We start from the raw sequence: 21,933 nt of genomic DNA, 5'->3' as shown, positions 1-21,933 counted from the left end.
GTGTATGTTGCTTGAAGATAACCAATATTATGTTTGCGTGCTAATGATCAAACTCTTTATTTTCTACACTACCAAATAAAAATAGAAAATATTAATGATGCTGGAAAGGAATTGAAGGAAGTTTCTGATAAGGATATATGCTATTTTATATGATTGTATTATATCACATTAGATGTATTATAGTTTAGAGTTTTATTCTTAGTATATCTCAACTATTATAAAGCTTGTAGTCTACATCTATATATACTGTAATCACAATATTTATAAGATAAATTTTTTAGTTATTTGATCAATCTTAACAGTTTCTACCTTGGTAGACTGATCGAACAAGGGGATGGACGTTTCCGATACAATCGGAAGACAAGAGGAAGGGAACAAGAAGATAAAAGAGTTGAATATTGCTACTGAAGAATTTTGAGTGTTTGGGCAACGAGAAAGAGAGAAAAAAATTAAATAAAGAAATTCCGTAGGCATGATAAAGAGGATTTCAAACATATATATATATATATATATATATATATATATATATATATATATATAAAGAATGATATAACGAATATTTGAAGCGTAACTGAAGTGGTAAAAGCAATTGCTTTTGTGAGGGGAAGGATAAAACTAAAAAAATAATAATTATTGAGCTTGTCTATGGCTGTGACAATGTAACATATGGATGATTCCTTCTGTAACTAGACTAAGATTTGAGCAAGTAATTTATAAAGATCTAGAAACATATTTCATTTGAATGGACTAATGAATTAAAGATGACCCTATTGGACAATCCTGGCCTAGAACATAAAAACGCATGGATTTACGTGATACTAGAAGCAATAAAGAGAGACAAGGGCAGGGGCGTGCAGATTGCCTCCGTATCTTGAAGTTTGTTGATATTATCAGAAAACTGCAGCAACAGTTTGTGTTATTAGAATGAATTTGGAGACGCACCAATCTCAGTTACCACAAAAACTATAAAGAAGATGTTAAGAGGTAAGCAACCAAAACCTCGAACCAAGAAAATAGTTTCAACAGCAACATGCAAGAAATGCTATTCAGTTCACTAAATTTGATTCACAAGTACTTCATTGGCATTTACAACATTCCCTTTTCATGGGTACTGCTTCTTCAGATTGGTAAAGGAAAAAAAAAATACAGAATTCCCCTTTTCTTTCCTTTTGTAATCATTGCACCTGTTTTCATCCAACCTGATTTCCCCGATAAAGAAAAGTTCAACGGATACATACAAGTAGGAAATAATTATTCTGAAGCAGATATTGGTTTCTACAATCAGGTGGTTTACTTTTTTTCCCCAGGTAAAAAGGTGATTCAGCTGGATCTAACAGCCTCTATTGCAGCCACTAGATCATCAAATTTGGACCCAGTGACTTCCTTTACAACCTTGTTGTCCTTGAGAATCTTGAAAGTAGGCACAACCCTTATGCCAAGCTCCTTAGCCAATGGCTGCCAACAAATATGAGGTTAGCCATACATATATATGAGAAAAAGAGAGAGGTGGAGTAGATTTACTTAATGGTATAATTACTATATTGCAGGACAGTTATACAAAACAATTAAAAAATTTGTAATTAGTTTTGATTCAGTTATAAAATCTCAATTTGATTCACTTCAATTATTAAATTTCAAATTTATTTTGTTTCAATTACGTGATTGAGAAATAACATGTTACATTTTTCTCTTTAATCACTCTTTTATCATTGGCTACTTTTGCAATATGTCAATCTTGCAACAGGAAGGTAACTAAATTGAAATGCAATTGAAGTTTATTGCTTGAAATGAATCAAAATTGGAAGCTTGTGTCTCCAGTGATTGCTGGTATAATTAGTCCAAATATTATATGCTTAAATAGGACTAAGATGGTAAATTAAAGACCTTGTTGTCTTGGTTACAATCAAGCTTCAAGAAGACTACATCAAGATACTTCTCTGACAATTGTTGGAACTTGGGAGCCATAATCTTACAAGGGCCACACCTGAACAACACAAGCGAAAAAGAAATAACAAAAATCAGTGAGAAATTTTCCAAATAATTGAATTACATATAGGGAATATACATTTGATTGGGATCTGAAGTGAGAAGACAACCCCTTATCTGAGTGGCCTGATGCAAGATGTCATAATTTTATCCAAATTCAAGGATCCTTTGAAAGAAGAAAGATCAAGTTTACTGTACCAGTACTTTTTATGATTGATAGCTCGTGGAAATTAAGCTGAGAAAAGAGTTTCCAGAGCCTCTTAGCATTAGTTGATTGTTTTACTATAATCTAAGCATTGCCTCTTACTATATATAATGCTTTACAAGACTTTAACAGTGGGCATGGGTACCTCATTCTCTCAGTGGTTTATTATTATGCAACATTGCTTCATAGACTAAAGAAATTGTATATTTTCTGTTAATCAGCAGACTAGAGTTTTACTGCTAAAAATGTTTTCAACGCCCTGAAACTGGAAATAATTGGATATATAGTACTGAAATCATCTTCAGGGGCCATAAAGTCTCGAGGCCAACCTCCAGTTGGAGCAGACTAATAAAAAAGAAAAGGCTGGAAATGAAAGCTTCACAAATTCGAAGAGGAACCCTTTTTCATTTCTTATTGTAATCAATTTTGACATGCATAAGCTTGTTTGTACACATATATAAATATTATAATAATAATAAGCCATGTGCCATGGGCAGTCGTTTAATTACCAAGAAACGGCAGTCGTATTCAGACATTAAAATTTAAGAAATGGTTAAAACCGAAAACTGAAAAAAAGAAAAACACAAATTCCCTTACCATTGGGTGTACATATCGAGGACGACGGTTTTATCGCCGGCAGACTTAACGATCGGCCAGAAAGTGTCTTTAGAGACTTCAGTAACTTGACCAACAGTCGCTCTAGGACCCACAGTGTCCAAGCTTGACTTCACAGTAAAAGCTAAGCAGTTGCCGTTCTTGGACGTCACCGGAAAGCAGCTGGTTTTGGAGTTGGAGTTTAAAAAGTGCTTAAATGAGTGCTCTTTAGAGATGGAAGGTACAATCCGGTGCGCAGAGGGACCGGAAATCGAAGGTGAAGAACGAATAGAAGTGGAAGGGGAGATTGAGAATTGGATCATAGCCATTGTTGAATTAGTGAGCTTTGATTTAGGAGAAACCCAATTAAAATAGCGGTGCAGATTTCAGAGGATTGAATTTAACAAACAACAGCTACTACTGCTACTACAAACTTGAGCTGGGGAGATTATTCTTTCTCGGGCTGTTAATTTTGGGATGACAAGAATAGCCTTGTGATTATATCAGAATGTTGTAATATCTTTGGGTATCTATGTCTATTTTAATGGGGAAATGAGAGGCCGTCAGAGAAACTTGGGGAAATAAAATGACCACTTTAGCCTTGCTACTAACATAATTGTGCAGAGATAGTTAAAATATCATATGCTCACCGCATCATCAAAATATTCCTGTACATTCAATTTTATTTTTATAAATCAGCTTTATCCTTAAAATTAATAAATATATTTTTTTACTTTTAATTTTATTTTTATAAATCAGTTTTATTTTTAAAATTAATATAAAAATAAAATAAAATATTATTATTTTATTAAATAAATCTCTTAATGATAATCTATAAGATAATATTTCAATTTTGAGATAAGAAAAAATATATATATTCTAAAACAGACTTGACCTTAGAAGTTTTAAGGGTAAATTAGTCATTTTATTGACATTGTAGGGACAAGAATAATAAGAGCCAATAAATCCAATCTGAGGGGAAGATAGAGAAAAATATTTTATTTTATTTATTTATTTTGAATTTAGTGAAATTTAAATTTTGGTATTCATTTATAGAGGAACCTCACATACTAAAAAGGGAACCATTTCATATTGATATTTGTGAAGGCAGTCTTAATATTGTTCACATAAATTTATTTATTTAAAAAAAAAAAAGTGGGCCCCAGAAAAATAGAAAGAGGAAAAGCTGTTATTATCATCATCAAGAAATAGGTCTCATCTTTGATGAAGCAGCAGTTACAGAACAGACAGAACAGTTGCCAGAATTGGGGGCCTACTGGCATTCATGACCATCAATTACAAAGTTGGCAAATTGCAAATAGTTTCAAATGAAATCCCCTTTGATCCATGATTGATTTACAGGTGCAAATAGAATGGGCTAATTACTGTACTTTTTCAACAGCCAGCGGAGCCTCCAGAGTCCCCTTTGAACCATCCTTTGTCATATTATTTAAGGAAGCATTGACCACTTTGAGATCCAAAAGGATTAAAACTTAGCGGCCAATAGCTAGGTTGTGTTCCCATTAAAAGAAGACTCATACAATGAATTAAACTCTAGAAAATGTTTGATGTTAGAAAGGGTTCTTGACCTGAAAGGGATTTAAACTTTTGAAATTATTAGGAAATTGAGAAGGTGGAGTTGAAAATAGAAAGAATGTAGAGCCCACTAATAATATGAGAAGAAATTAAGTTTTATTACATCTAGGTCTAATTATAACTAAGATTATTAGTTCACCATTAATTAATATTTTTATATTTTATGGACTTGAGATAGTCAAATAATAATTAGAGTCTTAGTTGAAGCAACAATTAACTTTCTCAAAGAAAACGACTAGTCTTTTCCGGCTCAATTTAATAATAATATATATATATATTAATAATAAATTAGTTGAATTCCTACCTTTGAGTAGACATGTTTAAAGCTTGAACAAATATGATTGATTTTGAAATTTTTAAATTTAGATTCGAGTATGGTCTATGAGTCAAAAATTTTAATCAATTTCAGCTCATTATATAAAAGATATAAAATTATTTTATCTTAAAAACTTTTGAATAAGCTAGACTTGTTAAATAAGTTTTAAAAAATAATATTTTCAAATTTATTAAGAAAATAATCAAATTTTTCATATTCGAGCTTAGAACAACCAAAGTAAAATTTACGTATTCAAGCTTAAAAATTTTCGAACGACTTAGATAGGTTATATGTGGTACATGTCTAGATATGAGAAGCCAACATTCCAAGCAAATGAATGATAATATCTTTTATTTTTCACTACAAACCAATTTGAGACTTTGTTTTAAAAATATTAAATATTTCATATTTTTGGTCCTTCTACATTAATTAAATGCGAGAGGACCCTAACTTAAATGAATTGATAATATCCGTAATTGTCAAACTAAAAAGAAACCTAAATATAGCTTTGGAAGCAAGAGGATGATTGGAAAAAGAAAATTGAATAAATAGACAAATAATTTTGTATTTTATTTTAAATCCTTACGTTAGTGGCTAGAAGAAAGTGACAAAAGTAGGCTCAAAATTGCATTGCAATGTCCGCAAATTATTCAACCGTCCTTTGGATTTCATTTACAATAAACACATTCAATTTGGCTATTTGCAATATGATATATTATTATCTTTTCTCTTTTTATTTATTTATTTATATACACTATTTATTGAGATAGAAGATTTAGAATTAGAAACATGGCTAAAAATGGAATTAAAGAAACATTGGGACAAATCCATGTTAATTTAGAAGGATTAGATCAAAATTAGTAAGAAAAAGATAAATAGAAAGTCGAAGGAGCACGCAAATAGTAGCTGTAAAGACCAAATCTGAACACCCACATGCCTTATTCCTTCTTCCACCCATCCCAAACCCTTTATTAATTTCTTCTTTTTTAGCTCCATCTAATTGGGTATATTTTGCCTTCTCTTTTTTTTTTTTTTTCTTCAAATGGCATTTTCAAAAGTAAAATATGGTGTCCATCTATTTTTGATTATATATATCTGACTGCTAATAAAAGAATTGCCTTCCATTGGAGCAATGAAAACTATATTGGCTTAATTAGTACATGAGCTAACAAAAGTACAGTGTGCTCTTGTAATATCGGTTTTTAATGTATCACTCATCTAATGAAAAAAAGGTTTAATGGGTCATTTTGAATATAGTCAATTAGTTAAATCTGTAAATGCTTCAAAATAAAATAAATTTATTATCTGCGATTGAGTTGTTGTATAAGTAATAAATAGTTAGAAACAATTTAGAAAAAGGAAGAGACAGAGAAAGCATTCGACATTACATCCCCACGGAGACAAAACATAGACAGGAAAGGAAGCGAAGAAGACAGCAACGTGCAGACACTTACAAAAGATGAAAATCGGAACCTAAAAATGGATAAGCCCTTTTAAACAGAGACACAAACCTCAACAAAATCCCAACCAGTTTGCTTTATATATATATATACACACAGAGGAAAAGAAGAGAGAGAGAGAGAGAGAGAGAGAGAGACCCGAGAGCCATAAGAGTCACAGCTCACACGCAAAGACTCCTCCCCCTCCCAAAAAAGAAAAAAGAAAAAAGAAAAGAAAAGAAAAAATTTACAATGTTTAGGATGAAGGACGTGTCATTTGCCGTTGAAAACGGGCGATTTCGCCTCTAAAAATTCTTTTCTTTTCTATTCTTCTCCTTTCATTTCTCTTCTCCTCTTGAGCAATCTATTCAGAAATCGATTATTTCCTCAAAAGAACAATTTTTTGATACGGCAACGTTTGGGCTTAGCAGCGGGGGATGGTGACGAGAATGGATCTGATGAGATTGGCTACGGTATTAAGTTTGGTGGTGATTGTTGAATTGGGTTTTGTTGTGTGTTTATCAAATGGGAATTATGTGTTTAATGTACAACATAAGTTTGCTGGTAAAGAACGTAGCCTTAGTGCATTAAAACAACACGATGCTCGTCGTCACCGGAGAATTCTCTCCGCCGTTGATCTACCTTTAGGTGGCAATGGTCATCCTGCTGAAGCTGGGTTTGTTTCTTTTTTTATTAATTCATTTAAAAATCATTGCGTTTACTTTTTTTTTTTTTTTAAATGAGTGTTCTTGTTTCAGGATAATGTTTGATATTTATTGCTGTGAGTCAATCTATCAGGAATTCTGTTAGATTTATCTTTTGTCTTTGCTATAATTGATAGGGGGTTTAATGATACAGGGTTTATGGATGAGAATTCATTAGATTTTACCCATAAAAAGCTTTTATATATATATATATATATATTCTTTTTCTTTTGGGTGCTTACAGTTTCTTCATTCATTAAATGTTAGCATAAAAGGATTCTACTTGTTATTTTATTTATTTATTATATTGGTGCTTACACGGTTTCTTTCTTCATTCATTGTTTTTAGCCTTTACTTTGCTAAAATTGGGCTTGGAAATCCACCAAAGGATTATTATGTTCAAGTTGATACAGGAAGTGATATCCTTTGGGTGAATTGTGCCAATTGCGATAAGTGTCCCACAAAAAGCGACCTCGGTGTATGTTTCTTTAAAACCTGGATTAAATCTCTATTTTTTTTAAAAAGTATTTATATCATGTTTGCATATGATATCTTAAAATTCAATATTCTGGTCGTGTTTTAGGTTGACCCTCCCTTTGGTTTGAGAAATACTTTTCTTTGTGATTTTACATTGTAACAGGTAAAATTGACATTATACGATCCACAGAGTTCTACTTCTGCTACAAGGATTTACTGCGATGATGATTTTTGTGCTGCTACATACAATGGTGTACTTCAGGGTTGCACAAAGGACCTGCCCTGTCAATATAGTGTTGTTTATGGCGATGGAAGCTCAACAGCTGGATTTTTTGTGAAGGACAATCTGCAGTTTGATAGAGTGACTGGAAATCTTCAAACTTCTTCTGCGAATGGAAGTGTTATATTTGGGTGAGTTTCAAGGACAACCTATAATTCAAACCTGCTTATGATCTTTGCACTTTTTGTAGGTACATTACAGAGCTACATGATAAAACTTGCAATTCCATGCTCATATAAAACTAGCTTTTATTTTTGGCATGTTTGTGCAATTGCACTTGCATTTGCATTTGCTAAAAATTTCCAAATGGCCTTGCATCAAATGATGAGAATTAATGTTAAAAGGATCTATACCTTCTTGCTATATTAAGTAAAAACAGATTCACAATGTTGAATCAGTGATGTATTTCATTCTTAAAATTGATTAATGTTATATGTTTTACTTAATATGTGCAAGAAATGAGTTCCTGTCTTATCTAATTTTAAATTAGTGAATGTAGACACAATTATTGAATAAGGTCTATTGAAGCAGATACAGAACTATGTGTGAATTAATATATATATAACCCTTTAGAACAAAGACTGTCCTATATGCACATTCTCTCATTCTTGGCTTTTGGTGAATCTCTGATTGTATATTGCTGAGTTTCTGCTTATTTTTCACTATAAAATATGCTCTTATGGGACAGATGTGGAGCTAAACAATCTGGGGAATTAGGTACATCAAGTGAAGCACTGGATGGAATACTTGGATTTGGGCAAGCAAATTCATCCATGATTTCACAACTTGCTGCAGCTGGAAAGGTTAAAAGAGTATTTGCACATTGCCTAGACAATGTTAAAGGAGGAGGAATCTTTGCCATTGGCGAAGTGGTCTCACCAAAAGTAAATACAACTCCAATGGTACCAAATCAGTATGTGAAACTACCTTAGCTTTCTTATTCTCCTGATATTCTGCTTTTAATTTGCCCACCTTTTTCATTGTATATTCTTATTGCAACTTAGCTTGCTGTTTGGATTTTGCTTGTAAAATCTTATTTGTTGAAAATAGAGGAAAGAAGAAAATGTAAACAGAAGAATAAAAGTGACGTAAAGTAGACAAAGAAAAGAAAGAAACGAGTCATAACATTATAGAAATCCCCGCAAGTTTGTACTGTTACTTGTGCCTTTAATACAAGAAGTTTTACTTCCATTTTATGGCTAGGAGGGAAAAGTATGGGAATATCTCAATCTATTGCTTGTGCATTTCTCATTATTGAAGTTATTGCTTTATTCGATACATTGGAGATGGTGGTAAATTTTGTTTTCCTTAGAACTTGCTAAACATTATACCTTTGTATTAGATTTTATTATCATTTGCAATGTTATAGTGCTTTTTTACTTTGTTATATTCTATAGTAAAAGTAACTTGAAATAATGACCTGAGTTGCCGCCTAGCATTGGTGATGTGGCCTACTTGGTAGTGGACTTTGAGCTTAACGATTCCACTCTTGTCAATATTTCTGATGAGATTAAACATGATCGGCTTTGCCCAAAGCGATTTTTGGTTTTGTTTAATTTGGTAGGCTATTAGCGTGTAGCAAACTCTTACAGCTATTAAAATGATCACTTGGTATGAGCTTCAGGTGAAAATATATATGGGCATTAATTTATTTCTCACACTTTTTCGTTCATTTTCTATGATTAAATGCTTTCTTTTTCTTTCCTCAATTAGGTGAGTTCTTGGTTAATGATTATTTTTCCCATTATTATACTTTAGGCCACATTACAATGTAGTTATGAAGGAAATAGAGGTGGGCGGTAATGTTCTGGAACTTCCAACAGATATATTTGATACTGGCGATCGGAGAGGAACAATAATTGACAGTGGTACTACCTTGGCATATCTTCCAGAGGTGGTATATGAGTCAATGATGACTAAGGTACCTAAACTCCTTTTTGTTCTTTTTAATTTGAAGTTTGTTATTTACTGTATTTAGGACTTGCTATGAATTTACTTTGTTTTGGTGTATTAGATTGTTTCTGAGCAACCTGGATTAAAATTACATACTGTTGAGGAGCAATTCACATGTTTTCAGTACACTGGAAAGTAAGGTGCCAAGTGCAATTACTTCTTTAAAGTTTCTTTTAAGTTAATTTATTTGTCTTTGTTTTTTAATCTTCATAAGCCATGCTGTGGTAAATATTTGTTGTATAACCATCCAAGCATGTTTATTGTTTTTAGCCCATATGGCGTGATGTGTTAGTAGTTGTTCAACAAAGAAATAAGACAGAATTCTATATTAAAGATGGCTAGTTTGAGACTTGAAGCACCTAAAAAGAATTTTAGATTTAGAGAAAACCTCTAATGTTAATTGAATTGATAAAATAACTACTGGAAACATAGTCATAGAAGATTTTTTAACTAGGGTTAGATCACATAATAAACATTAGCCTGTGAATGCATCTAAACCATATTTAATTGAGACCATTTATTTAACTTGAAAATCACATGCTAGTTACATGACTATTTTATTGTCTAAAATAATACTAAGCTGAACTAAATTATCAAAATCGCACACTAGAAAAAGGTATTCTTCTATGTTATGGGGTGCGTCTGTACAGATCCGTTCAAGCATACCTTGTTGTATGAGAGAAAATTTAGTGGGCGATCTTGGAACTTTTTATTTCTGCTACATTATATTTGTGTTTCTTTTTTAAAAGTTTTGCATGTATTGCTAATTTACTAGTTAACATTAATTTGACTGCTGATTGGCAACATTTTCTTTTTATTTTTTATTTTTTTATCTTAGCTTAAATATAAGACTCCTAAAATTCTCTTTATACTCTTGCAGTGTCAATGAAGGATTTCCAGTTGTCAAGTTTCATTTTAATGGTTCACTTAGTTTGACGGTTAATCCTCATGACTATTTATTTCAAATTCATGTAAGTGAAGACTTTTAAGCCTAATGGCTGATGTCATTCTCAGTGCTTTTATTATACAGTGGTTTCTGTAAAGTGCATTGCTCATCATTCATAAAATTTAGCATGAACAAGTTTTCCATGGCAGATAATTCAGTGTTCAGAATTGCTATTTATATTCTATTATCAGTTTAAATTTCATCTTTTTTTGTTTTAAACCACCTTCCAAACCACATGCCGTGTTATCATTTTAAAATTAAGAGAATGGTTCTTTTTATTATTGTGGTCCTGATGCACTGATTTCATGATGTTCTGAGATGGAAAAAGATGTTTAAAGGAACATTTTTGGTTCATTAATCTTTTGAATTCCATGAACTAGTTCTTGATATTGAGTTCTGTGATAATGATAGTTTTTCGCCAATTAAAACATTCTTTTCATGACTTTCTACAGGAAGAAGTTTGGTGTTTTGGTTGGCAGAACAGTGGGATGCAATCTAAGGATGGTAGGGATATGACTCTTTTGGGAGGTATGATATTCTATTCCTTTCCCTTTTATTGGATCACATAAAGTAGATGGTGGAATGTATAGCAATCTCTAGGGAAGTGTAATTCATATACAAGTAGGACTTATAGCCTGGAATTCTACAACTGAGTAATTTGATGCTGCGTATTCTGCTTCCTAGCAACATATAAAGCAGTGGAGTCAAATGAATAGTGAAAAGCTTAATACTCCTTTGTATCTCACATCCTGCAGTTAGTTGATGATTCTGTATATATTTAATAATGGACAGGCATAACAAATGTAATACTTGTCAATTAGAACTCCATTGCTTTAAATTCTTCTTAGCACTGCTCTTGCTCTAAACGTCTCAGAGCCTCCTTGTTATCTTTTGCTTTCTATTGTGCAAATTTTGATGTGCTAATTAAGATGGATGAAAATAGATGTATAGCAATTCACTATTGCAGAGCTTGTAGCTGATAGTGAATAGATGAACTCACAAATTGTTTCTCAATGCAGATTTGGTGCTCTCAAATAAGCTTGTTTTATATGATCTCGAAAATCAGGCCATTGGATGGACAGATTACAATTGTGAGTATCTTGTAATCTTTATTTTTTGTTTTCCCATGCTTAGGTTTGTGTGCTTGATTCATGTGTGGAAAGGGGGAGGTGGGAGGGAATAGATTGATAAAGTTATAATGGACTATGGTCCTTCTGTTACATCTTTATCCATTATACTTGTTTGAATCACTTCTCTTTCTCAACATGGTCTTTTGGTGCCTTAATCTCTTTTTCCTTTCCTGCACATGTAATTTGATCTACATAAATCTGAATCTGTGGTCTTTGGATTTTCCCATAGTTGGTAAGCTATTTGTCTTCTCAGAAGTGTATTAAGCTGTAGGATCTTTTCCAATTGGTTTTGGCTCCCTTTACTTATTGAATGAATTGTTTATTATAGCCGCATAGGACTTTGAAAGAGTTCTTCCTCCATGTCTCATTTTACAATGTCCATGAAATGAAACTGTTAAGGTCTTTTCCCCATTCTGTTATGGAGTTCATTGTCCTTGATCAAAGATTTGATTCTTGGTTTCTTTTGCCATGTTTTCTTAGGCTCTTCAAGCATCAAAGTGAGGGACGAAAGTTCTGGTACGGTGTATTCTGTTGGGGCTCACAATCTCTCTTCAGCTTCCCAACTGATAAGTGGAAGAATTATGACATTTTTGTTACTAGTGTTTGTCTTATTCCATAGATTTTCATGATCTGCAACAAGTGGTACATCATTAGTTGATTTCCTTGTACGATAATATAATCAAAAGTTTGTTTGGTATAGTTTGGTTCTTGAGTACAGTACTGCACTAACATTCTTTCTTTCTTTTTTAAACGTTCTTATACATGTGCCTGTTAAATTCTTTCTTTTTCATTGAATAAACGTACCTTTTGTATTCTTGACATATATTTTTCACTATTTTTGGATAATATTGGCTCTTCTTTAATGTTGTCATGTCAGTTTTTTTCTCTCCCTTAGTTTCTTTACAAGTGTTATTTGTCAAGTTGGGGTAGTCCTAAACTTTATGGTTATCTAATCATCATAGTTGGTGAGCTACTTTGCCTGGATGAAGCTGGAGTTGGATTCGTACCCTTTTTCCAATCATCAAATTTCAATAGACTAGCACATTACATAGTTTGGTGAATGATTCAGACAGAAAAGGCAAAAAGAAGAAGCAAAATTCATATTATCATCCCTGTAACTATCTCAGTTTGTTTCATTTGGTCCTTGCTGCATTTTAAGCAGTTCTTATACTTGTATGTTCTGGTTCCGTTATCCTTAATCGACTCTACGTGTAGAACTTTTAATAATGACGTTAAATAATGTACACATCAGCAGTTTTGTGGGTAAAAAACTGACATGTCACTCCGAAGGTGGACATTGACATGGAATTGTTTGTGCGTGACTTGTCCCTCCAGAGATGGATATTGACAAAAATTGATATGTAATTACAAAGGTGGACATTGACATGAGTATAAAACATGTTAAAAAACCCTAAATTGCAAAAGGAGAAATTTAAGTTGAAAGGAAGGCGTAGAAGAGCGACTGCGAGAAGAAACTCGAAATGGCAAAAGAAATGAATTGATGTTGGAACCTCAATCGTACGACGGGATTCCTCATGTGCAGCAGATGGAGAGATGCTTTTATAGAGTAGAAGAAGAGAAGAAAATTGTCGTAGATTGAGAAAAGGATAGAACCACTGTAAGAAAAATTGGGTTTTGAGTGAAAAGAAAAGGGTGGATTTTAGCGACCCCTTTCCCATTATATCTAAACGGTGTAGTTTTTATTTTAATAAAATGCACACTGCTCTACTTTCTTACTTTTTATAATATTTAGCTGTTCTATTCAGCATCCCACCTGTCACTTGTACACTACAACAATATGTTTTCACATGCTCTTAACATTCATTCGATTGAGGACTAATGAGATTACAGATAGGAGTATAAGAATTGCTCAAATGCAATGAATTAATAGGATCATATGGAATTAGGAAATAGAAGTTTAAGAATTGCTTGAATGCAATGAATTAATAGAATCAGATTTGTTGAAGAACCAAACCTTGAAGCACAGAATAAGCAAGCAGAAAGGGGGAAAAAGAGAAGGCCTTAAGACTGTACGGCAAACAAACATGTCATCACAGGCTTGGAAGCGGATTAACCTTTTCCAAACTAGAAATGAACGTTGGAATAGATCATAAGGAGACGTTAGATAGTTTAGGACCGTTGCAACATAAACACGTATATAACAGAACAACTTCATACTGTAAATCTCAGAATTCTTACTTGTAAAACTCATCATTGATCAATAACATTTCAAACACAATTTCTACAAGATTTGCCAAAAAAAAAGAGGAAGGTTTGTTTTATCCTGGACAAAATCAGGAGAATAAGTGCAAAATCATACTGTTAAAGAACGAAGAAGGAAGGCCGCAAGCTAGGGTCTCAGAGGCTGCACAAGCTAGGTTGCTTGTGCAGGCTTCTCATCACTGACTTGAGATAAAAAGAGCTACAGGAAATGTCACTTCTACCTTTACCTTATACAGTAAGAACCGCTGTATCTACCGTTAGAAAGAAACAATTTAGAATGTATATATAACCATCAACACATTGTTAAGAACTCAGAATTCATATATACAAAATAAACAAAGTTGTTCTTTTTCAACATTCTTCATTGTTCTTTTCCACATGGTATCAGAGCAGGTTTAACCTGTGCTCATCACCTACCAAAAATTCTTTTCTCACCCAGCCATGTTTCAAAATGAAAAATTAACCAACATCACACTTAAAGGAGATTCCAATTATTTCGAATGGTAAAAAATAGTGTATATTGCCCTCAGCGGTAGAAAAAAGCTAGGGTTTATCACTGGGACAAAGCAAAACCCAAAACTATAAAGACCAGAGGCCCCAACAGAAGAAGAAATTGAAAAAATGGAGGAGTGGCAAACGACTGACTATTTGGTCATGTCGATACTCACAAATACTATGGAACCACAAATTTCCCGTCTCTGCATTTTGATGGAATCATCAAAATTAATTTGGGAGAAAATGCAGAGCCTTTATAGCCATCAACACAATTTCGCTCATATTTTCAGACTCAAACAAGAGTTATCTCAAATCACTCACGGAACAAAAAGTTTCTCTCAATACGCAACAGAAATACTCATAAGGTGGGAAGAGTTGCAGAATTATCTTCCGCCATCAAACAACCCAGACGAAATACAGAAAAGAGCATAACATGATCTATACTTACCTTGGAGGTCTGGACTCAAGCTATGAAAGCTTGAGATCACAGATTCTCCTCTCGTCTGACCTTCCAAAAATCGACAAGGTAATAGCAAGTGTTCAGCGCGAAGAAACGCGGAGAAACACCATGAATTCCCTTCCGAACCTCACAGACAACCACGCCTACAACTCCCGAAGAGACGTAACCCGACAGCGAGGAGGACCAAGCACCATCGCACGCTGTGACCACTGCCAAAAGTAGGGTCACTCCCGCAATGGTTGCTGGCACCTCTACCCGCACTTGAGGCCGTCTCGGGGGGGGGGAGAGAGTCTTTGGAAGCATGAGACGAGAGGGGAGAGGAGAGAAAAAAGGTGGCGGCCGAAGAGAGGGGCTACATGTTGTAGAAGAGTGTGATGAGTTAGGGTTAGGATTGAAAGAATTAAGAGATGTATATAACAGGTCAGAAAAATATAAGCAAACCCGACCCGACTCCGAGTGTTTCTCAACAATCCGACCCGATTTCTTGACCCGACAGCATTTGGACCCGACCCGGATTCAGACTGGCCTAACTCTATTTTAAGCCCGCTCCACTGGGTCCAGTCCAACTCCTCTTCAGGCCCATTCGGCCCAGTCCACACAGTCGGGCCAACAGGCCTATCAGACTCCTTAGGCCCAGGCCTAGCAGCTCAATCAGGTCCGCCAGGCCCAAGACCAACAGCTCAATCAGGCCCACATAACAGAACTTCTAGCCCAACTTCAAGCCTTAGTTCAGCAACCCCATGGGCTCGGGTCCTCCCAGCTCGATGGGTAGCCGCGACACGAAGTTCCTTACCTTAGCTGGATCTCGCTGGTGCCACCTAAACGTTCGGTTCAAACCACTTTAAATTCAGTTCAAAAAAATATAAAATCCTATCAACAAGCCTGAATTATTGACTCTAGAGCAACAGATCACATGACTTGGGATCCCACAAAATTGCACAAAATTAATTCTATCAGGAATTCTCAACATGTGATAGTTGCCAATGGAAACAAAGTCAAAATTCAAGGATATGGCACCACTAATTTATTTAATTCCAATCTTAAAGATATTTTATTCCTGCCTGACTTTAAATCTAACCTTCTGTTGGCAAAATTACTCGTGATTTAAACTGTAACGTTATTTTCTCACCATCTTCAGTCATATTTCAGGATCGAATTTCCGGAAAGACGATTGGTGAAGGACAACTAGAAAATGGCCTATATTATCTTCATAATCCTCCCAAGAAATGTTTTGTGTCAATCAATCCCACCCAAGGCATGCTAATGCATCGGAGATTTGGGCATCTTTCCGATAATATTTTAAATAAATTGTTTTGCTACAATTTGAATTCTAGCAACTGTGATGTGTGTAAATTCTCTAAACACACTCGATTACCTTTTTCATTGTCATCAAGCATGTCAGAAAACACTTTTGATCTAATACATTCAGATGTTTGGGGACCTACCCCCGTTACTGCATATGATCATTTTAGATACTCTGTTACCTTTATTGATAATTATTCTGCACCACTTGGATCTATTTATTAAAAGAAAAAAAATGAAGTTTTTTCGCGCTTCAAAATTTTTTTTAATTTTATAAAAAATCAGTATAATGCCAATTTAAAAAATTTTCGCTCTGACAATGGTATGGAGTACATAAACCAAAATTTCTCCACTTTTTTTAAACAACATGGAATTATACATCAAACCACATGTGTTAATACCCCCGAACAAAATGGTGTTTCTGAATGTAAAAATCGACATCTTCTCAATGTCACTCGCACTCTCCTTTTTCAAAATAACGTCCCTTTGGTATTTTAGTCGGATACCCTCTTAACCGCCACCTACCTCATCAATAGATTACCCATTGTCACCTTAAAGAATATGAGCCCTCTAGAGGTCCTCAAGGGCCGAAAAATAGAATTAGGTCACCTTAGGGTTTTTGGCTGTATTTGCTATGTGCATGTCAAATGCCAGCATAAACTAGACAAAAGTTCTATCAAAACTCTCTTTCTAGGATACTCCTCAACTAAAAAAGGGTACAAGTGTTATGATACCTTGACTCACAAAACCTATGTTTCTAGTGATGTCACTTTTGTCGAGACTAATCCCTACTATAACAACCCAACCAGTGTTGACTTCACTAATGAACCTTGCCATTCTTTATTTCCGCTTAACTATGATTTCTCTCTTAGCAGCTCTGAACAGGATTGTCAAATCCAGGGGAAGTCACCTCCAGTCTCAAGGCTAATTCCTTCAGGGGAAGAAGCTCAACCTCAAGAAGAAGAAGCAATTGCCTTGAGAAGATCTCCTCAACAAACTAGACCCCCTGTAAAATTTAGAGACTATATGTCTCATACGGTAACATATCCTATTCAGAATTTCATTTCCTATAATGTCTTATCTAACCAATATCGCAACTATCTATGCCAGATCTTAAATCACTTAGAACCCACAAACTCCTATGAAGCCAACACTGACCCCAAATGGTGTAAGGCTATGAAAGAAGAACTTCTTGCCCTAGAAAAAAATGATACATGGAGTATTGTATCTCTTCCACTGAATAAAAAACCTGTGGGATGTAAGTGGATATACAAGATCAAGTACAACAGTGATGGAACCATTGAAAGATACAAGGCCAGACTCGTAGCCCGAGGATTCACTCAAACCAATGGAGTTGACTATTAAGACACCTTTGCTCCAGTGGCCAAAATGAATACGGTCAGAATCCTTCTCTCAATAGCAATCAATCAAGGCTGGAATCTATTCCAAATGGATGTCAAGAACGCCTTTTTACAAGGAAATTTAGAAGATGAAGTTTATATGACGCAACCTCTCGGACATAAGTCAACTCAAATACTTCCCTAGTATGTAAGCTAAAGAAAGCAATTTATGGCCTGAAACAGTCCCCGAGAGCATGGTATGCAAAACTCAGCCGTTTTTTATTAAGCATTAATTTCAATAAATGTGAATCTGATTCATCTATGTTTATTAAACACACTCACGAACTCACTATCGTCATTTTAGTGTATGTTGATGATATCATAATAACAGGGAACGATGATCAATGGATAGAGGATGTCAAATAAAGTTTAAAAAGAGAGTTTGACATCAAAGACCTAGGCCAGCTGTCATATTTCCTAGGCATAGAAATGGCAAAATCCAACAAGGGTTTATTTCTATCTCAAAGAAAATATACTCTTGACTTATTAAAGAAAACTGGAAAAATAGGAGCTAAACCTGCCATCACTCCAATGGAAACCAAAATTAAGCTCAATTTAGAAAATGGAGAGCCTTTGACCAACATAGGACATTATCAGCGCTTGGTAGGAAAACTGATTTATTTAACTGTCACTAGGTCTGACATTTCATTTGCAGTGAATATGGTAAGCCAGTTCATGCATGCCCCTCGCACCAGCCACCTAGAAGCTATAGATCGGATTCTCAGATACCTCAAGAGAACTCCCGGACAAGGAATCTGGATGAAGAAAAATAATTCTACTAATATAGTTGATTTTTCTGATGCAGATTGGGCTGGAAGCTGTGACAGGAAGTCAACCACTGGTTTCTGTGTCTTTGTAGGAGAAAACTTGGTGACATGGAAAAGCAAAAAACAAAATGTAGTTGTTAGATCAAGCGCTGAAGCCGAATACCGTGCAATGGCATCCATTGCTAGCGAACTCATTTGGATCAAGCAAGTCCTCAAGGACATGAAAATTGAGAGTAAAGAGCCTATGAAAATGCATTGCGATAACCAAACTGCTCGCCACATAGCATCGAACCCGGTGTTTCACGAACAAACCAAACACATTGAAGTTGATTGTCACTTCATCAGGGAAATTCCAAAAGGGAGAGATTGAAACGCCTTATATCAAGAGTCAAGATCAACTAGCAGACATATTTACTAAAGCTCTTGACAACCAGAATCACCACTTGATTCTCAACAAGATGAGTTCAATAAACTTATACGAACCCACTTGAGGGGTAGTGTTAAAGAACGAAGAAGGAAGGCTGCAAGCTAAGGTCTCAGAGGCTGCACAAGCTAGGTTGCTTGTGCAGGCTTCTCATCACTGACCTGAGATAAAAGGAGCAACCTTTCCTGTAAAGCAGGAAAGGTCACTTCTACCTTTACCTCATATAAAAAGAACCGTTGTATCTACCGTTAGAAAGAAACAATTCATAATGTATATATAACCATCAACACATTGTTAAGAACTCAGAATTCATATATACAAAATACACAAAGTTGTTCTTTTTCAACTTTCTTCATTGTTTTTTTTCACACAGACCATCTCAAATTTTCTTGGAATAGCTTTTGATGCATTTATAATGCAGTATTCATTGATAAAACACTATACAATATTAGACTGTCGCAATCAACTTCAGTGGTAGAAGAACTTAGGCAAAATAGGCTTTACAAAGTTGTCCTCAAGAACTGCACTACAAAATATATGACTGCAAGAAATAGTGCAATTTGGTATGCATCTCTTTGGAAACCGTCATCTCTTTGAAAGAACTGTGTACAAAGCAAACATTATGCGACAGATTAATTAAAGAATATGCAGATTCAATCTCTTTGCCGACTATCTAAAGAAAAAGATCCCACCTTTGTTGGATCACCAGAAGGGTCAGGAAAAATCTCCAAGTTCTCCCTTTCTGCTGGAAGACGGGTTGTCAAGTTCTTGACAAAATCAGACAAATCTTTTCCAGTCTCAAGTGTAGCAAACAGACGGCGTGAGGTCCAGAAAAATGCCTGAGCTATAGGTGATGAAGCTGATAAATCCCATACCTCTTCATGCTCAATCACTTGGCCACTAATCTGATTTAAAGTGAATTGGGAATTCACTTTAATTATCAGTTCCCCTCCTGCACTAGCAAGGAAAGACTTTGGCTTTCCTTTTATTGTCCACTTGATACTCAAGACACTTGTTGACAGCATCACCATTTCTTGCACCGCCTGCAAGAGATAACCAATAAAATTCAATACAATTCGTTGATCTTGCTTTAAGATCAACTTTCTCACTTTGAAGTATGAGAAAAAGGGTCTCAGAGAAAATGTGGAGTCCTCACCACAGAAGGGTTGTCCAGTGCACCCGTCACCCATAGTGGTCTCTTGTATTTCTCACGACCAGTGAAACTTCTGACTGGATCCTGCAATTACTAAGAAAGTACAAGGTTTCGGTTCACTACAACCAAAGCAGTAAATCATATCTGAAATTGCATTTCAGCTTCCAGGTCAAATGTAGTTCAGGTAGGATGCTACGATAAGCAGGAGGAAGCAATACCTTGTATCTGACAGAAACTGCAAAAGTTCCTAGTGCACGATTGCCTTCGCGTAGTTCTAGTATATCACGAGCGAGTTGTCTGGCTGTAGCTTCAACCAAGGGGCTACTAATACACTCAAACTCATTGCAAAGCTCACCAAAATCCATGCCATCAACAATCTTATCAGCCTCCGATCTTCCAACGGCAACATCAGAAGATAGTTCAGTCCTATTAGAATCATTTGTAACTGCAGACATAATATAAGCAGCAATTTAGTCATCAGGAATTATAATTAGTCTTTTTTATTTTCTAGAAACAATCTAACAGTGATGATGTTAAATCCGACAATATAAAGCCTTGCATTTACTGGGGAAGCTTGAAAAGAATCCTTTCAAAAAGAAAGTTAGTAACTTGAAAAGAATCCTTTCAAAAAGAAAGTTAGCAACTTAAAAGAGAAAAGATAAAGGTAAGATAACCTGACCTCTAAGTAAAAAAGGGTAACGAGGAGAGGAAGTAGAAGGCCTGAAGCTGGTGAAAATGCATTTACTGGGGAAGCTTTGGCGGTGTAAACCACCAGTAGCCGGAAGTGAAGCAGAGGAGGTTGCCAGAGCAGAGGGACTCATCTCTTTCCATTCTGTTTGCTGAAGCATGTGGTCTTGGTTTCAATTATTTTTAGAGGCCTTCTTTTTTTCTTTTTCATTTTTTTCTGTGATTTTTTGTTCTCTTTGGTTTTGGATAAGATAATGTGATATTATGTACCTTTGGTTAGTCCACTTGTTATTGGGTCATAGGCTCATAGATTTTCCACATCAATATTCAGATTTCAGACCCATTAATCACTGCAATATAATTCTTTCTTTGAATTTATATAATATATTTTTTTTAAAGCAGTATACTTGTTTAGTACAAAATTGCAATATTGTCTTGATGATAAACTTAAATTTATAAACAAAATTTAATAATTCATTTATTATATTTTAAATTAATAATAAATTAAATATATTTAAATATTACTTTTGATTTTTTTATGTTTTAAAATTTTATCAATAAAATAATATAATATTATCTTAAAAATATTTATAATTAATTTTTATATTATATAAATTAATATAATTGATATTATTATATTTTAGATTATAAATTATTACTTAATTAAAAATTATTTTATTTATGATCTTATTTTCAAAAATTATAATCATTATTTAATTCGATAATTTATTAGTTAATATAATTAATAAAATATTTATTAGAATTAGAATCATAATCTAATTAGAAAAATAATTTATTAATTAATATACAAATAAAATATAATCAATTTATTATTTTTTAAGATCAGAATCATTGTTTAATTAGAAATATAATTTAATAATTAATAAATTAATAAAAAAATATAAAATTATATATCAACTTTAATCTCATATTTCAAAATTATATATAGATTATGGTTAATTATGAATAGATGTTTTGTTTTTAGTTATTAATAATCTTCAAATACATTTATTTATTTGTTTTATAGATTTATTAAAGAACGTATCACCATCCCTCAAAACTCTCTTCACCTCTTTGTAAATACAGTTATTAAACTGCAAAATATATGTTGTATTCTTAGCATTTTGGAAGAGAAAATATAAATGCAATAGGGTCTAATAATCAATAACACATATCAGAATAAAACAATAAAAAGCAATAGGTTGAGCAGATATAGTATATGAACCTGTATATTACCCATAAATTACTGGGCTTGGCATGGTCAATCTTGTTATTGCCTGTATACAAATATGCAAGAAAATTAAACTTGTGGTGGGTAAATCTATATATAAATAACCAATACACTATCTGTACATCCTAAATAAGAAAGTGACAGCCAAATACCTTTTTTTATTCT

At 34.0% G+C, this 21,933-nt stretch overlaps 3 protein-coding genes across 3 annotated transcripts; 1 reads left to right on the top strand and 2 right to left on the bottom strand.

The window, feature by feature from the left end:
• Window positions 1-1,031: 1,031 nt before the first annotated feature.
• LOC8274272 (thioredoxin F-type, chloroplastic) lies at window positions 1,032-3,294 on the bottom strand. Its single transcript, XM_002514784.4, has 3 exons — window positions 2,789-3,294; window positions 1,885-1,984; window positions 1,032-1,455 (listed from the first exon to the last, which is right to left on the bottom strand). Exons 1-3 carry the CDS (start codon window positions 3,112-3,114, stop codon window positions 1,321-1,323), a joined length of 561 nt encoding a protein of 186 aa, XP_002514830.1. The 5' UTR covers window positions 3,115-3,294; the 3' UTR covers window positions 1,032-1,320.
• Window positions 3,295-6,039: 2,745 nt separating this feature from the next.
• Window positions 6,040-12,489, top strand: LOC8274273 (aspartic proteinase 36). The gene is made up of 10 exons (XM_002514785.4): window positions 6,040-6,812; window positions 7,189-7,318; window positions 7,481-7,728; window positions 8,286-8,510; window positions 9,356-9,518; window positions 9,612-9,685; window positions 10,431-10,521; window positions 10,949-11,024; window positions 11,516-11,587; window positions 12,107-12,489. Exons 1-10 carry the CDS (start codon window positions 6,574-6,576, stop codon window positions 12,253-12,255), a joined length of 1,467 nt encoding a protein of 488 aa, XP_002514831.1. The 5' UTR covers window positions 6,040-6,573; the 3' UTR covers window positions 12,256-12,489.
• Window positions 12,490-18,945: 6,456 nt separating this feature from the next.
• LOC8274274 lies at window positions 18,946-20,844 on the bottom strand. Its single transcript, XM_002514786.4, has 5 exons — window positions 20,530-20,844; window positions 20,069-20,295; window positions 19,854-19,934; window positions 19,390-19,740; window positions 18,946-19,299 (listed from the first exon to the last, which is right to left on the bottom strand). Exons 1-5 carry the CDS (start codon window positions 20,696-20,698, stop codon window positions 19,198-19,200), a joined length of 930 nt encoding a protein of 309 aa, XP_002514832.2. The 5' UTR covers window positions 20,699-20,844; the 3' UTR covers window positions 18,946-19,197.
• Between the last annotated feature and the right edge of the window lie 1,089 nt (window positions 20,845-21,933).

The sequence above is a fragment of the Ricinus communis genome, chromosome 7 (assembly GCF_019578655.1).
Source record: "Ricinus communis isolate WT05 ecotype wild-type chromosome 7, ASM1957865v1, whole genome shotgun sequence".
Taxonomy (NCBI): Eukaryota; Viridiplantae; Streptophyta; class Magnoliopsida; order Malpighiales; family Euphorbiaceae; genus Ricinus; species Ricinus communis.
This window is presented reverse-complemented; position numbering and strand designations above follow the sequence as displayed.

Excerpts from the sequence above, each read along its gene's own strand:
- LOC8274274 (XM_002514786.4), bottom strand. The coding sequence starts at position 20,698 with ATGCTTCAGCAAACAGAATGGAAAGAGATGAGTCCCTCTGCTCTGGCA. Across the intron at positions 19,935-20,068 it reads CAGTTTCTGTCAGATACAAG|GATCCAGTCAGAAGTTTCAC; the intron begins GTATTGCTTCCT and ends TAGTAATTGCAG. Across the intron at positions 19,300-19,389 it reads CTTCTGGTGATCCAACAAAG|TTCTTTCAAAGAGATGACGG; the intron begins GTGGGATCTTTT and ends CTTTGTACACAG.
- LOC8274272 (XM_002514784.4), bottom strand. The coding sequence starts at position 3,114 with ATGGCTATGATCCAATTCTCAATCTCCCCTTCCACTTCTATTCGTTCT. Across the intron at positions 1,985-2,788 it reads CTCGATATGTACACCCAATG|GTGTGGCCCTTGTAAGATTA; the intron begins GTAAGGGAATTT and ends TGTGTTGTTCAG. Across the intron at positions 1,456-1,884 it reads ATTGTAACCAAGACAACAAG|CCATTGGCTAAGGAGCTTGG; the intron begins GTCTTTAATTTA and ends ATTTGTTGGCAG.
- LOC8274273 (XM_002514785.4), top strand. The coding sequence starts at position 6,574 with ATGGTGACGAGAATGGATCTGATGAGATTGGCTACGGTATTAAGTTTG. Across the intron at positions 9,686-10,430 it reads TGTTTTCAGTACACTGGAAA|TGTCAATGAAGGATTTCCAG; the intron begins GTAAGGTGCCAA and ends ATACTCTTGCAG. Across the intron at positions 11,588-12,106 it reads TGGATGGACAGATTACAATT|GCTCTTCAAGCATCAAAGTG; the intron begins GTGAGTATCTTG and ends ATGTTTTCTTAG.